General features: G+C 43.7%; 1 protein-coding gene across 1 annotated transcript; it reads left to right on the plus strand.

Annotated features, from left to right (window-relative positions):
* The first annotated feature begins 575 nt into the window (after positions 1-575).
* Positions 576-4,560, plus strand: prdm14 (PR domain containing 14). Its single transcript, XM_029529522.1, has 8 exons — positions 576-1,215; positions 1,485-1,538; positions 1,620-1,780; positions 1,871-2,141; positions 2,221-2,423; positions 2,804-2,905; positions 3,774-3,993; positions 4,391-4,560. The coding sequence occupies exons 1-8, from the start codon at positions 576-578 to the stop codon at positions 4,558-4,560; spliced, it is 1,821 nt and encodes a 606-aa protein (XP_029385382.1).
* The last annotated feature ends 11,756 nt before the right edge of the window (positions 4,561-16,316 follow it).

The following is a 16,316-nucleotide window of genomic DNA, read 5'->3' on the forward strand; positions in this document are numbered from 1 at the left end:
TGGTTTGTCTTTCTATTTACTGGCTGACTGCTGCTTCCTAAAACACTGCATGTTCCAGCCGCTGATGAGCCTCTGATGTGTGTCTGTTGTGTGTCCTCTCAGCTGGAAATATTGCAAAATCGGCTGTCCACGTTCACTGCGGATTGCTTTTTCTTTATTTGGCAATTGTCATGTTTTGGTCAATATTTGTCCAATATTCCCATCTGCAGCAGCCCAGGTTTTTAATAGGTTTGACTTTCAAATCATGAAAACTTCCCTTTTGTTATTAGATGAATATATATTGTAGCCTAATCTTCTTAACAAACACCTGACATCAGTTTTCCAGCCTGTTATTCTATTAGTTATTACATTATCGCATATGCATTTCCTATAATCCTATAAAAGAGGGGATTATACTTTGGAAGTCTAAAGTAACATTAAAGTAATCAATTCATGTGTGGTTAACCTCTTCTGATGTCATGTTTCCGTTTTTAGATCACTTACATTAAACTTTTATAACTCCCCCCACCTCTTCTCTGTCCCTCACTGAAGGATACGCCGCCGTCTTCATTGCACTGTTCCCCCACCGGACTGTCATGTCGGTGTCCCTCTCCACCATCCCGGTCGTGCTGAAGGACAAGAGCTACCAAGCCGGCATGCTGAAGGGCAGTCCCGCCCGGGGCTTCTACCATGCCCCCCTTCCCGGCGCCCATCACTTCGTGGACTTCTTCCCGCAGACTCACAGCCTCCTCCATCCGCTCAAGTCGCTCGGTCGCCTGGTGTCTGATGCCCAGACGTCCCACCCGCTCGGCCTGCACGGCGGGGCCCCCGGTTTTTTCACCCAAGGCGGGCCCCACGCCTCGGTCCTGCACGAACACATGCTGGGAGCCTCCGGGATCCCGTACCTGAGCCAGATGTTGCCCGGACACCCTCTGTACTCCAAACCGGAGGAGCTGGCCGCCGTGGTGACCGAGCACGCCGCCGGGCCGCTGTCCTCAGACTTCAGCAGCCCCTCCAGTGAGAGGTCCTCCGCGGCCTCCGCCTCCTCCTCCGCCTCCTCCCCGCCCAAAGAGAGCCTGTTCCGGCTCAGGGCCGCCGACCTGTCGCCAGGAAAACTGCGCACATCCTATAATTTTAGTGAGGACGACTTGTTCATGGTGCTCTACGGTTATTCTGGCAGCCATGAGCGCAGTGTGGGTCACGCCATATCAGGAGTGACTCTGCCCGAAAACTCAGGTGAGTTGATTTCACACAGCTGATTTCACACTCAAATTACAAAGCAATGAATTTTAATATTTAGTTCAGTTAGAAAATATTCAAATATTCCTACATTCTTCGGTGGGTTTAAGTAATTTTGTTTTCGTTTGTGATCTCTGAGAAATTAAGTTTTTTTTTATGTCAGGATTAAATAACACTCGTTTCTTTTTATTGATAATATGAATCTAGTTAGAGCAGCCAGTAATTACGTCCTCTGTTAACGTTACACCTTATTTGTGATTGTTTAGCTGCTGACTCCCACATTCTGCCCCTGGACAAAGAAACACTTGAACTTCCAGAGGGTATGTCCAAACTGCAGACATCACACTCAGCAGTGTTGCTGCTCAGGCAGTAAGTTTGAGCCCTCTCCCTCCTCGCTGCAGGTCTGAGCATCGTGCAGGCTGCCTGGGGAAATGTGTCCCACTGCGGGGTCTTCACGGACCAGAGCAGCGTCTCCAAAGGGACGCGCTTCGGACCTTTTCAAGGAAAACTGGTCAACACCAGCGAGATGAAGACCTACGACGACAACACGCTGATGTGGGAGGTGCGTTTCCAATGTACTTCCAAAATAAACCAAGATAAATAAATAAATAAATCACACCTCATCTTGTGGTTAAACTCTCTGCCCCTCCAGGTGTTTGAGAACGGCCGGCTGAGTCATTTTGTGGACGGCAGAGGGGGGTCAGGGAACTGGATGTCTCTGGTGAAATGTGCTCGGTTCCCGGAGGAGCAGAACCTGATCGCGGTGCAGGTCCAGGGTCAGATCTTTTACGAGGCCTGCAAGGAGATCAGACCAGGCCAGGAGCTGCTGGTCTGGTATGGAGACTGCTACATGCAGTTCCTGGGTATCCCCCTGACCCTGAAAGACCCCAAAGAGGACAACAACGTGACGCCCCCCACTGAAGGTCAGACTCTCTTTGATTTAAACAGCACCTTGCCTCATCCCAGGCCATACTAAATATAAATTCTCCAAAATTTCCTCAGATGCTGGAGAGGGCTTCAAGTGTGACAGATGCGGGAAGGTGTTCGCCTACAAATACTACAGAGACAAACACCTGAAGTACACACGCTGCGTGGATCAGGGAGACCGGAAGTTCCCCTGCCACCTCTGCAACAGATCTTTTGAGAAGAGAGACAGATTAAGGATCCACATCTTGCACGTCCACGAGAAACACAGGCCCCACAAGGTACGCACGTCTGTGGGACTCACTGAAGCGACAATGACGGCGTACCTTTACGTCATTGCGTCACCAAGTACGGCAGCTCGTTGTCTTGGTGCTGAACGGACAGCTCCCCGCAGTCCGGCAGACAAAGTTAGAAAGACACAGACTAAAAGCTCACAGACAAACAGACTAATCCACCCATGACCTCCACTCCTACAAAAACCACTGACTATGCACAATGTCTACATTTTTTTTAGAAAGGACGAAACAAGTCTGAGAGTGTTTTTCTTTACTCGATTTACCAGAATATTTCCTAATTTAAAAAAAAGGATAATGGATGAAATGATTGAATAAAGTGATATAAATGCACTCATAGAAATGTATCATGCTCATGTAATCTGCAGTGCTCTGTGTGTGGGAAGAGTTTCTCACAGTCGTCCAGTCTCAACAAACACATGCGTGTGCACTCCGGAGAAAGGCCATACAAGTGTGTCTACTGTAATAAGGTAAGAAGCCTTTTCTTCCCACAGCAGGACTTTTCATTTTCGCTTCAATTTCAATCAAAATAGTCTTTGAATAACCAAGAAAAAGCGAGACATTTTTTAAAATGTGAGTAAAAGTCAGGGTAAAAGAAACCACAAGACTTTTTGTGACCGTTTAATTCTCCAAAACAAGTGAAGACACATCTGCAGCTCTGGTTTCCTCTCAAACGTCCTCCTAATGGAAGTGTTGTCAGTGTTGTCCAGGACCTGCAGGCCTCCTTCTGCTCTTTTTTTTTTTTTGAAAGCTTCAGTTTTCCGGTGGCATTCAGTGCTGCCTAGTTTCATGGTGCGTGTGGCGTGAGCCCTCATCATTGTCCCTGCGGACCGGCACGCTCCGCGAGACAGTTACATGCTAATTATCGCCAGATGACCCCCCCCCCCCCCCCCCCTTCTGTCCACATTATACTTTTCATTTACGGCCCTGGGATGAGCTGAAGTTTTTATTTTCCTGCTCTTTGTTCCCATTTTAACGCACCTGGAGGAGGTTGTTGTTGAATCGGACCCCCCTTCTCTCTTTCCGGGACATGAAGTAATCCACAGATCACACTCGGTTTGTGACGATTCATAAAAATCCTCATTTAAAAAAACGAAAACTCCCGAAAATGTGTTATTTTTCATTACGGCACCAATAATTGTTACAGGAGTGTGTTAAAAGACACACTTCCGACTGAGAGAGGACTCCTGTCGTTCATAACATACAGAAAGAAATTCTCCTTTTTTCAGACTCTTTCAGCAAACTGCAGACACCTTCTTTCATCCATGACATTTAAAACTGTAAATGTAATAAAGGGTAAAGAATCATTATTATAATTATTCATTTCCTGTCGTGCAGGCCTTCACTGCCTCCAGTATTCTGCGCACACACATCCGCCAGCACTCCGGCGAGCGGCCCTTCAAGTGTAAGCACTGCGGGAAGGCCTTCGCCTCCCACGCCGCCCACGACAGCCACGTCCGGCGGACCCACGCCAGAGACAAGCCGCACGCCTGTGAGCTGTGTGGGGCCTCTTTTCAGGAGGAGCAGGAGCTCAAGTACCACATGAAAAGTCACAAAAGTAAGAGCCTGCCAGGCCCGTTTGTCTTTCCTGTACCAGTCAAGTCTCTTTTTGAAATTTTGTCAATTGGAGTCGATGTTTCACATTTAAAGTGAGGAAAGAAGGAAAAAATAATACAGACAATAAAAAAAGACAAATTTGCTCTTCACAATTTTTTTGTGTAATATTGTTTATTTAATTTGGAACAAACGCGTTATTGCCAAGAATGGGGGAATTTAAAAAAAAGTATCATTGTTTTTTTTTTTTTTTTTTTTTTTTTGTTTTGTTATGTTTTTTTAAATGCAATTTGCAATTTATAGATGATTGTTTTGTTGTTTTTTTTTTTTTTTTTTTTGAGAAAAAGGTCCATACATGCTTGATAACAGTTTATTTATTGTGCCGTATTATGTGTGTGCAGACAGGCAAATGTTGGACAGCACGGTTCTTCCGTCCTCTCCGGGAGCCGGATTACAGGAGGACTCGGTGATTCCGGTGAAGGACAGTCCAGCAGCACAGACCAAAGTCGGGCAAAACTTTCCATACAACGGATTGACGCTTTTAAATCAGGAATACCGGCCCTGGAACTAGTCTCCTGGAGCTAAACTATAATCTACTCAAATGATCAAGATAAAAAAGACCTTTAATTATACCTAGGTTTATATTCTAAAAGATTTAAGATTATTAAATACGGAAAACGGCAAAATCTATACAGGACCAGTGTGGTAATAACATACCAGGTAAAGAAAAACAGGCCTACAATGAGGTAGGAGATTTTTTTTGTTTTATTTTCGTTAAAAAAAAAATTAAATAAATGCTGCTTCAAACAAAAATGTTGAATTATTATAATCCTATTTAAATTGGGACATTTTTAATTAAACTGTGGCCAAAATATGTCCAATCTATTTATATGTTACAGTATGTTATGTGTTGTTTTGTGGTTGAAAGTTTTTTTCTGCAATGGCTTTATGAGCTCAGTGCTATTTCCTAATAATAGCATTCATTATTATTATTATTATTATTATTATTATTATTATTATTATTATTATTATTATTATTAGAACACATTGGGCTTTCTCTCATCAATTAAGCTTGAAAAGCAAAGCTATTTTTACCATTGTAGATTTGATCCTATTTGTGTATAAAATAAGTGTTATATGCTCTCTTAATTTATAATGTAATATTTTTACTCTAATTTAAGGATGAAAAGGCAGTCGAACCTGTCTTTACTTGTTCTCTATGAGCAGTTGCTTTTTCATTATGAACTAATAAAAAAAATCAGCGCATGTAAAAACCTTGCCGGTCTTGGTTTATGTCTGTATTCAGCAGTTTTACCTTTATAGTCACAGCTTGAGAACGAATAAATATTTTAAAACGTAAGTAATGGAATACAAACTATGCTTAAGCTCATGCTGCATGAGTGCATTTTGAATAAAGTATATCTGTTCTTATATGTTTGGGAGATATGCTGACTTTAGTCGGCAGTATTATAATAAACTGTAAGATTGTTCAAACTATGGACTACCTGGAATGTATCTTGGTTGACATTTGGTACATGTTTTAAGTCAGCAGGGTTGTGTGTTTGTGTCTGTCGTTGACATCAATTTGTCACCCGTGCTCCCGTCCATCAGTCAGTGCATGTTTGCACAGTCTGGTGTGTTTTAGCCGTGTGATGAATTGGAGTGAAATCCATGCTCACAGTAAAAATGAACAAACCCCACAGGACCAAATGAATGACAATAGGCAGTCACAGTAAGGTGGTCTATTGCTCCAGACACAAAGACGATCAGCATGAGTCACATCTGCCCTCTCGCTGTCACCAACTGGCTCACTTGTCGTCCTGATATCAAACAGATAGATATTGTGTGGGTTTTTCAGTTTCTCATTGTGTCTCGGTTGATTTGAGGAAAGCATCAGTTGGTAGCACGGTGGAGGGAGCAACATGGGCTCTGACAGATGACACAGTGTCCAGCTTTTGTTTTTGTGCTCTGTTATGTCACCTTTAACCTCTCAGTCAGCGTACTTCCCCGTGAGGACGTTCAGTATGACATAACAACGCTCAGACCGCTTTTTGTGCAGCAACACATATTCAAGCAGTGGAAGAAGAGAGAGAAAGCAAAGAAGACATGAAAACTTGAAAAATTTATATTTCATTTAATAACTCGTAAAGGTTAAAAACTGTCACGAACAGCTTGATGACTTAGTGTACACCAGAAATCCCACTTCCTACCTAAGCTTAATGTTTTTGTTGCCTTGCATTTCATCCCTTCAGGGAGAAGAGCAGTAAAGTCAGTAGCACTGTCAAGCCTCCTATTTTCTATAACGGATGGACAGCAGACTTCAGGGTCAGGGGTCGCCTCCTCACTGAATGTTTAACAGCCTCCCTATCCCTTTAAATAGCCCAAATATGGATGCTTGAACAAGTGTAGATCAACCTTCATAGGTCCTGCCCCTCCCACGTATACAACCCCCAAGCCTCCAAAAAGGGGCCTGCTGTGAATAGTGAGGCTACTCCCCTTTGTGGTCTTCTCAGAGCAGAGGGGTGGAGGAGAAGGATGGCACAAGAAACAAAGACAGAAAGAGAGAGACAGAAGGAGCAAAAAGAAGAATGAGCTGCCAGAGCTGAAATACTGAGATTGTTAGCGAGCTGTGTTAAAAGACCACTTTTAATAGCACCTCTCTGATTGGCTCTCCAGCATGGGAGAATTTGTACTGTTGAGCATACGCATTGATTTCACACTTCACCTCCCCGGCAAGTTAACAATGCCTCCAGAGTACTATCCGTCAGATTAATCTCTGTATTAATGTGATATTAATGATGGGAGTGGTGCAGTTTATGGCTTTGGATTTCTGAGGCTGAAGAAAGGGGCTATAACTGTCTCCAAAACAATGTATGATGAACACTCAAATCCATCTCATAAATGCATCCCCTCAATTCAGCTTTGAGTCTCAGCTTCTCTTCTCTTCTCTTCTCTTCTGCTAAGCTAGTGGAGCTGAGTGATCAAATGCTGTGATGTATTAGCTAATATTGATTGCCTAATAGCTGTCAGTGCATTGTTGTGTGTGTGTGTGTGTGTGTGTGTGTGTGTGTGTGTGTGCACGCTGTAGTCTGGCTGATGTTGAGGCTACATCCTGCTCAGGACTGGCCGCAGACCTTTATCTGAGTGAACTCATGTACTATAACCAACCTGCTCTTTGTCAGTCTGTGTCTCTGCCTCAAACCGCATGAAATCTCAGTGATGATGAAGATCATGCAGTGATTTTTCTCAGCCTGACTGTCTTTTGTCTGAAAACACACCTTGAACAGAGTCTATTTATTTGGCTCTGTCCGTAGATTAACTCCACTCCCACCCTTCTCTCATTTTTTGTTTTTGCAGCGGGACATTCTAGTTTTATACACAACTAGTTAGTAGTCATTGTTATTACAGACAATCTGAAATGCATCCTTTGGTTAAGCCACTTTGAGATCCAACCATCTGTCTTCATTTCTGAACTGTTCTATTGAAGGGCTCATGTAACTCAACAGTACTGTTTTTATGTCTAGTCGTGTACAGTCGTCTGACTGTATTTCAATTATTTGTTTAATGTTACTCTAATGCATTCTCACCTTAAGTTAAACACGTTGCATTGCTTGTGTTTCAGGTTTTTTGTGCAGGTTAGGGCCGAATGTTCTGAAAAGAGATGCAGCTGGTTTTGAAAGCAAACATTTCTGATGTGGCTCAGCTTTGTAGCATTTTTGTATCATAATATTATAACGGCTGTGCATTCTCCCTTCAAATAAACTTTTGAGTTCAGTGCTTTGGTTTCAGTGGATGCTCTGAACCGTGCTCCCCTCCTGTTCACTCAGTCGGGATGAGTCGGATCAGCTTGTGTCCTGCCATTCATGCCTCTGGTTGAGGCTGGTATTATCGGCCTGGTGATTTCCACTGGGACACTGGACAGTGTAGTGGGAGGCACACAGAGAGCCCAGCAGCCTGCATGCGACTGACTGGATGAAAGGCAGATCAAACACTGTCTCCAAAGCCTCCCCATATTGCTGCCTGGCACTGAGTGCAGCGTTTGTGTGTATGTGTGTGTGTTCTAGGTGGGATTGATGCACGAGAGGACAGATGGTCTTATCCTTTTCTGTGGGGGCTGGTGTGAGGTTCCACTGCAGTCCCATGGGGCAGCCCCCCCAGGCCCAACCCCAAAACACACACATACACACACATGCACTCTCCTGTAACTCCCATCAACCCCTAAACCAACCAGTAACAAAATCTACAGTATACCTGAGTGTATCTCTCTATCTGTGCTCCAACTAGTATCATTCCCTTGCTCCTGTTTAAAGCAGTTAATGCCTCATGGACAGCAGGGCTCTGCTTTTAGGCCAATTCATATGCAACTATGCTGAAAGGAGTAAAAATGCTTGTAGCTTGAGATCTGGCATTATCATTCGGGATGTTAGAAAGTGTTATAAGGTTCTTCTCCCTATGAGTCATGCTTTACAATGGCCTCTCTGTGTGCTATTTGTGTCTCTTTATGCATAAGGCTTTTGTATGCATCCAACTGTTATTCCTGTGGCTGATGAAGCCACCAGTAGGGTAGCAAGGAGAGAACTACTGTAACAGCTTTTGACCCCCAATCCCCCAATATGAACTCACTCTCACATACTTCTGTTTCTGCATTATTTCTTCTATCGCTCTGGCTGTGTCTTTGTGTATGTTTCCCCACAAATTTCCCGAAAATGAATCTGTGTCTCCTCTTTCCAATTGAAATGCTCACAAATGCTGTTAATGTGACTCTCTGATAGAGTGTCAGCATGTAATTCCCATGTGACAGTTGCCTCATGTTGTTTGGCTGCCTGGGTCTATTCTCAGGCAAATGTTTCACGGTGGGGTAGTGCTGTTGAAAGGCCCAGGGACATCTTAAAGTGATACTTTAGGACAGTGGGACCGCAGGATGCTATGACACTATTGACCAAAAAGAAAGACGCATAGTGGTGCTTGCCGAATGTTAAATCTCAGACGCATTTCTCATGCCATTTTCTGAAAGCAGCTGCAATTGATACTTCATAGTCTGGGATGACAGCGACAAGAGGTGGATTCAAAATGTTGAAAATCCAAGAATGAAGTAAAATGACTGTGTGTGTTGCCCCTGAGGGAAGGATTTACAACATATGGACACTGTACTTCAGCCACATGCGCATGCATGCACAGACAGATGACCTCCCTGCCTCGAGAGATGTTTGCTGTTAGTCCAACTAATCCTAACTAAGCTGTCCATTTAGATGAACACTTAGAGGGCAGCACTCATGGATGGCAGTGATCGACCCTTCACTGTCCTGTCAACTGGAGATGTTTGTCTTCTCCTGGTTACTGGTGGAGGGGAAGGAATGAGGGATTGTTAAAGACACTATAGCTCCAAACCAGTCAAAAGAATCTTAACCCATGTTCCAAAGAGTGTTATGTAAGTGGCAGATTTGAAATGTCTTGAAGTGGATTACGTAATGAGCACTATGGTTTTCCAGCTCCTCTTCTTGGAGATTGCAGAGTCACAGGCCACAAAGAACAGCTGATGATTGATTCCCTACAGACTATCATGAGAGCGCATGAGTGAGCCTCACAGTGCACCAAACAAACCAAGCTTTCATACACGTGTGCCTGCCCCTACAACCATGGTAAGATTGCATTATATGCATGCAAACAAGCTGTTTTCATGCACAACTTGCACTCTGTGTCCCCTCTGTTTATCGAGTGATGAATAGAAGAGGCATGTAAGGCACATTCCCATCGATAGCCGTCAGTCACATTTAACAAAGCTAACAGCACAGAGACTGGGAGGAAAACTGCTTTATCAGCTGGTTAGTTCACTCCTCCTCTGTCTTACCTTGCTCTCTCTAATCTTTGTAACGCTGCTGTTCTCTTAGCTCGTAGTATGGTTTTGAGGAGGGAACACTACAGCTGAAGGGTTTTAATGAGTGAGAAGGCAGCAAAGGGGGAAAATTGGGTGGCAACTGTCATAACTTTTCAACCCTGACTTGTTGCATTTTGCCACTGTGTTCAACATTTTGCAATATTCTATGCATATGTCCTACGTCCTATGCTGTGACTGGTTTCGTGAAGCAGTTTCCACCAGTTCTTTTCATAACTGCAGCCAGCAGGTTAGGGATCACACAGTTTGTCCTTCAGGCAACATTTCTCCCCCGCTTTGTGTTTCAGGGTGGTTGTGTTGTCTGTGGGGAGGCATTGCCTTCAAAACCAAAGTGTCCTTTTATTGCACAGCATTGCAGATTGCTAGCTGTGAAGAAGGGCAGCACGATTGTTGTCTCCAAGATGTGCACTTAGAGGTACATGATGAATCCCTTTCCCGTAGGTAAGTGCAGGCCTGTGAAATACGCCTATATTCTGTCTCTCTCTTTTTGCTGCCTATAATAAGCTTCACATGTAAACGCCACGTACTAACCTACAACTTCATGATGCTACCAGGAGACCAAATGCTTTTGGGGATATACTCTGATGTCATGGTCACTACCCTCCTCTTCAAGGGTCACCACCTTTTTATAAATCCAAGCAGGTTGTACTGTCAAAGCTGATATCACATACACGCTCCTTTTGTTCATAGGAAAATTGATCGTGACCTCTGGCAGCTCCCAAAGGTCTGCAGGGTCAAAGGGTTGAGTTCCCTGAAAGGCCCTGTGCTGCGGATGTTTAGCCACCAGCCTACCACAAGACTGCAATGGCTGTTTAAGCACCTGATGCACTGCAATGGTGCCAAACATTAGCGAGTCTTCAGCTGAAAGGTCTTAAAGCTGCTCATCCAGGGGACAAGAGACAATGATTCAACAGCAAGTGTGTTTGACAGTGATGGAGATGAAAACTGTGAAAGTGAAGCTTGCACTCAGTGCACCGCCACAGCTAAGAGTATGTGTTTTTCTATGAGGTGTGTGTTGCCGTGTGTTTTAATGGCACATTGTCCGTCCATTTCTGTGATTGTGTATGAATGCTGTGCCACAGGAAAACAGAGTGTCTTGGCCCTGGAGCCACAGCCAACCACCCCGCCCCCAACTCTGAGTCATGATGGCTTTTTGACAGTAGATCTGCAAGACAAATGCCCCCCGTCCTGCTGAAACATTCATGAAGTCTTATGACCCTTTACTTCACCTGATGTACCCTAACAGGCCTTTATGGCCTCTCTCTAGCCTAGCGCCACCTTAGTGCTGCTTCCCGGCATCTAACTTCTTAACACCCAGCCACCATTGCTTTTTTTTTTTTTTTTTGTGCCCATTCAGCAGTTTATTGAAGTGGCCTCACCCAGATACATTTTTTCTGAGCCAGCAAAGAATAGCTGCTGATCATCTCAACAGCGGCTGTGTGGTTGTGTTGGTATGCACATGCTTCTGTGTCATGTCTTCGGGGGCAGTTCAGGTTGACTCTGTCATTTGCTTCTAATTTCATGTTGTTCCCCCTTTTGTTTCCTCCTCTCCTTCACATGTGGCCATTGACAGTCTTTGTAATCTGATTCCAATAGGGGGTGCATTGATCTGTTAAGATTGTCACTTAAAACAGCCCCATTAGGGTTTAAGGTTTGACAGTTGATATCAACATCCTTCAGTGTTGTGACAGGTTTAAATGCACCATGACCACCCAAACTCCCTAAAAATGAATTCAAGCTGTGTGTATCTGGGGACGAATTGACTGTGAATGAGAAAGAGTGTGAAGAAATAGAGCTCAGGTACCTTTTAACTCAATTAAGACAACTCAGAAGTCTGAAGAAAAGGGGAAAATCCAAACGCTTCTTGTATTGAGAAGAATGACCTCAGCTTGTCATTGGGACACTGTGTCGTCTGTGTGTGTCCACCCTGTGTGGGTCCGCAGGGAGCTCTGGCCTGAGCAGTGTGTTTTACTACTCTCCTGGCCTCCACACTGTGTTTACCTCTCCGCGGTAAAAATGCCATATGCTAAATGGGCTTGTATTACAGCTCTTGTTACCAGGCGGACCATCGGCCCCACACACACTCCACCATCAAGCAGAGCGGCTATCTAAGCCATATCCAAGCCTATAAAGTGGAGCTCCATTGATCTGTTTATGCTTTTTTAACAATCTCAAACACATGAGATTCATTCTGGCCACAGACAATCTTCTGATGGTCATTGATTCATCTGGTAACACCAGACCAATTAATTAGTGGTGGCAATCATTGCTGCTTTTTTGTCAGTTGCTATCAAAGCATTAGCATTTCAATTATGAAATAATGCAACCCCATTAATACTCCTTGGTAAAGCAGACCAGTCTGTTTTATGCACTATAATGATACCAACTCTTACTTAACACAAACTATATTTCCTAGACTACATTATTGACAAAGCTTGTATTGACTGAGGTAATAGAAGTCACAGAAGATGACTCAGAGTCAGTCTATTTCTCTAATAATGTACATTCATCAGAATAAAACTGCACAGCTCTGCAAGAATTTTCTTCGCTTCAGGATATTGTGGTGTTATGGTGCATAGATTGCTTCATTCCTTATTGCTAAAAAAAAAAAAAAATTCAATGGACACAAAGTACTGCATCAATTTTCCTGTCCACTAAATCATAATCATTAACTACACACAATGAATATTATGTTGGAACTGACTGAGGCTAGCTCTCAACAGATGCCTTGATCACTATAATAGAAAACATTTGTAGGATTTCTTTTGCAACAATATATTATTTTTCCACACAGAAAAGAAAGCAAGCACAAAACATGTCGTGAAAGTTTGATTTCATCAACTGATTCCAAAAGGGTCAGAGCTGCTGACAACAGGACAGAGACTCACTAAACCTAACATTTAAAATTTCGAACAGAGACAGTATTTTTACATCTGTCTCCGTTCTTTCTCTCAGGTTCCAGCGCTGCTCTGCTGCCACACTGCTCAGTTCACTCCAGCAGCAGATCAATGTCTCTGTAATGGAGCTGAGCTGCAGTCACAGTAATGGTGCACACATCATCTTAAAGGGTTCTTCCCAGAAGACCTTCCTGCTCACACTCTCACACATTCTCCAAATACAGCAGCAGCCAGCAAAGGGGAGACAGAAGTCAGTGCATTACTATCCTGCACCAAATCCTGTCTGGGCTGGTTGGGCCCTCATACAGTCCAGAGCTTACATTACCAAGTGCTGTTCATTAAGGACCCTGACAAAACCAGAGATAGGTCTCAGACATGAGGGTGTGTGGGGGATATCGTGTGATCTGAATCTTCTCTGAAACAGGAAGCATCTGTTTCCTTGACATGAAAAATGAATCAAACACCTTGTGTGTGTGTGTGTGTGTGTGTGTGTGTGTGTGTGTGTGTGTGTGTGTATGACTGCTGCTTGCTGTCTGTATCACTGACCACAATACATCAATACTGGCACCTCTTACAAAAAAAAAAATAATTTACAGCACAAAAAAAATGATCAATATCAGAATGTGAGAGAGGAAAGCCTTTTTTTCTGGGGCACCAGGGTGGAGACAGATACCTTTTCTCAGTCATAATCTGCTATTGCAGGGATTAGCAGTTAAGATGTCACCTTCAAACAATATCTCTTTACAACTGTATGGAGGACATGCACGCTCACTGCCTCCATTGGAAGTCAAATTAGGCTCAATGATGAGCCTCTTATTTCTAAAGGCCCTGCTGGAACTGAGAGGGCTCCTCAGGGGAATGGGGTTTAAATGTGACCCTTCCTCAACCACTAGCTTCTGGATTCTGTGAAAAGGCTTCCTAAGTACAAATAATTTGTGGGAGATGTAATGTATGAGTGGTATCCTCTGTGGGTGCGTAATGGTTTGAGTACCTCTAAATGACTGTTTAACAGCATCAATTTGTTGGTTCAGTTTGTGTAGTTTGTCACACTATCTGACCAAATAAGCAGCTTTTAGTACTTTGTCTTATAAAGAGATGTTCATTTATTAATTCTGTTTTCAGCTAGCATTTTGCAGTATGATATATGCCATCAATATACTCCATATACTTGATTTTTAGATTTCATAATAAGTTGCCGTTACGATCCATTTCAATCCGAAAAGTTTTCAAAAGCAGTAATCTTCATCTAGAAAGTTGTGGAAAGAAAGCTCTTGTGTCTGCAAGTGAGAGTCGTCCCGAAAATCAATGTACCTGCACTCCGCTGTCCAAAGAGTGACGGGATTGGTTACAGCCACTAATCATGTGTGTTGGTTTGATCCAAGCTGGAGGGCAACAGAACAGCAGTTTCCTTCTCTGTCCTTGCAGTGTTCAGGTCCAGCACCTTATTGATCAGAATGAGTAAGTTAATAAGCTTTAGACTCATTCATCAGCAGGGTAGAGACTGGAACTGCACACAGCAGGCTTAATCAAGTCATCAGTGCCTGTCAAGCATGAACACAGTAATTAAAGGAAGAGGGAACATGGAGATGAGGAGAGGAGCAGGGGTCTACAGTGTCTGCCTTGGAAAGAGATAGAGAACTTCAGCGCTCCATTTATAAAGCAGCAGTTTATGGCTTATTAGCTGAAGAACAACACAGGTGGAGCCATTACTCTTTTTTTTTCCTCCAGATATAGCTCTCACATTAATCTAGCCTTAGTTAATCAGCAGCTGAAATACAATCAGCCAGGCGATCCGAACAGTGACCTGAGGACACACAATTCATCCAGCCTTGAGCAGGCTGAGGGACAAAGAGCAACTCCCCTGCCCCCTTCCTCGATGAAACGCGTCCACAAAGAAATGACCGATTATCTGTATCATCATCAGCAGCAGCAGCAGCAATGTTTCACCACTGTAACACAGCTGTGAGCACGCGAGGCCAAAAAGGATGAACTCATTTTGGTTTTCTAGGCCGCTAAAGTTGGTCAGATTTACAACAGCAGCTATGAGGGATGATGCTCCACTAGACAAAAGCCATCCGTCCTGTCCGGAGCTGGGGAGACTCTGATGGGCCACAGGCCCTGACTGAGAGGCTGTGATGGGGATCCTTGTTGTTGTTTCTACAAAAGTAAATGTTTTTGGGCTAAGTAAAGTGAAGCCTAATTTTGCCATCATAGTATGAAGTCAATATCCTCTGTGGTCCTCAGAGCATTTTACAAATTCATCCTGCTCCAAACAAAACATCCCATTTGTTGTTCCAAAGTGTTTTATTTGCTCTGTTTTCTGTTTCTGTTTTCTGAAGAAACCTCAAAGACTCAGCAGAGAAAAACATGCCTCAAACTTTGTGAAATGACACAATCTCTTCTGTGTGTCATCGCTGTGTTTCCCTCAGGTGCTTCTATCCCCATGTGTCCTATTACACTTAAACCTGACCATTAGTCTGTCCCTGCAACTCCTTTGAAAAAAGCACTCCCAGACTGGATGTCCATTAATAGTGACTCCTGCTGGATCGCCCTGAGCAGAGAGGCGGTTGTGGTGTATCTGTGTGTGTGTGTGTGTGTGTGTGCGTCAGTCAGTGTATGTCGATGGTCTGGCCTCTGTGGTGAGGGAGCAGACAGGTGAGATTAGTGTCACGGGTGGCCACAGAGGAAACATCCACACATCGCATGGACACACACTCACACACATTAACATTCAGTTTATGAACTTATTTATTAAAGTCTCTGAAGTTTATATTGAATAATGCTCATCAGTGTTGGCTACATACAATGCTGTGACCCAAAACCCTGTATACTTACTCAATCCGAACTTTATCCTCCTCCCCTCTTTAATCACACAGAGCAGTGGACAGACTGAATGCTGATACCCCTCTGGGATTCAAACCAACAACCGCAATCACAACCTGCTTTACAACTCATAATTAGCACAGGGAGCACATCTCCCATTTGGCTCACACATTAAAAAAAGCAGCACTGTGTTCCTAAAGGATGCTGATAATCCTACACATGCGCTTCAACTGGAGCACACACACACACACACACACACACACACACACACACACATGCACACACTCCAGAGAGCAACTCAATTACAGCATGAGTCCTTCATAGATCTGTTAGCTTATCTGATAGTCAGATCACCTGATCGATAGAGAACAACCACAGAGGGTTTATTTAAGCCCGCCAATCCTTAATGTGGGACATGCAGTGCAGATATAGAGCTGCAGCGGAGACCTGTTGAAGTGATCCAACACAGATTAACAGCACAAACACGGGCAGATGTGTAGTGAGATTGGTGTAGTGTGTAGAGTAGAGGTTAAGCATTTAGCAACATGGATGGAAGCTTGCAAGCCAAATGTTTCTTACTTCATTCGATGCTCTAGCCAAGCTGTGTGCTCTCAAATGTTTCCCTTGAAAGCAGTTTACAGTAAAAGAAAAATCAGTGGGCTCTCATCACAGCTCAGTTGCAGTGTTCTCTCAGTGTATTGATCCCCATATAAT

Source organism: Echeneis naucrates, chromosome 20 (assembly GCF_900963305.1).
Source record: "Echeneis naucrates chromosome 20, fEcheNa1.1, whole genome shotgun sequence".
Taxonomy (NCBI): Eukaryota; Metazoa; Chordata; class Actinopteri; order Carangiformes; family Echeneidae; genus Echeneis; species Echeneis naucrates.

Excerpts from the sequence above, each read along its gene's own strand:
- prdm14 (XM_029529522.1), top strand. The coding sequence starts at position 576 with ATGTCGGTGTCCCTCTCCACCATCCCGGTCGTGCTGAAGGACAAGAGC. Across the intron at positions 1,216-1,484 it reads GACTCTGCCCGAAAACTCAG|CTGCTGACTCCCACATTCTG; the intron begins GTGAGTTGATTT and ends GTGATTGTTTAG. Across the intron at positions 2,424-2,803 it reads AGAAACACAGGCCCCACAAG|TGCTCTGTGTGTGGGAAGAG; the intron begins GTACGCACGTCT and ends TGTAATCTGCAG.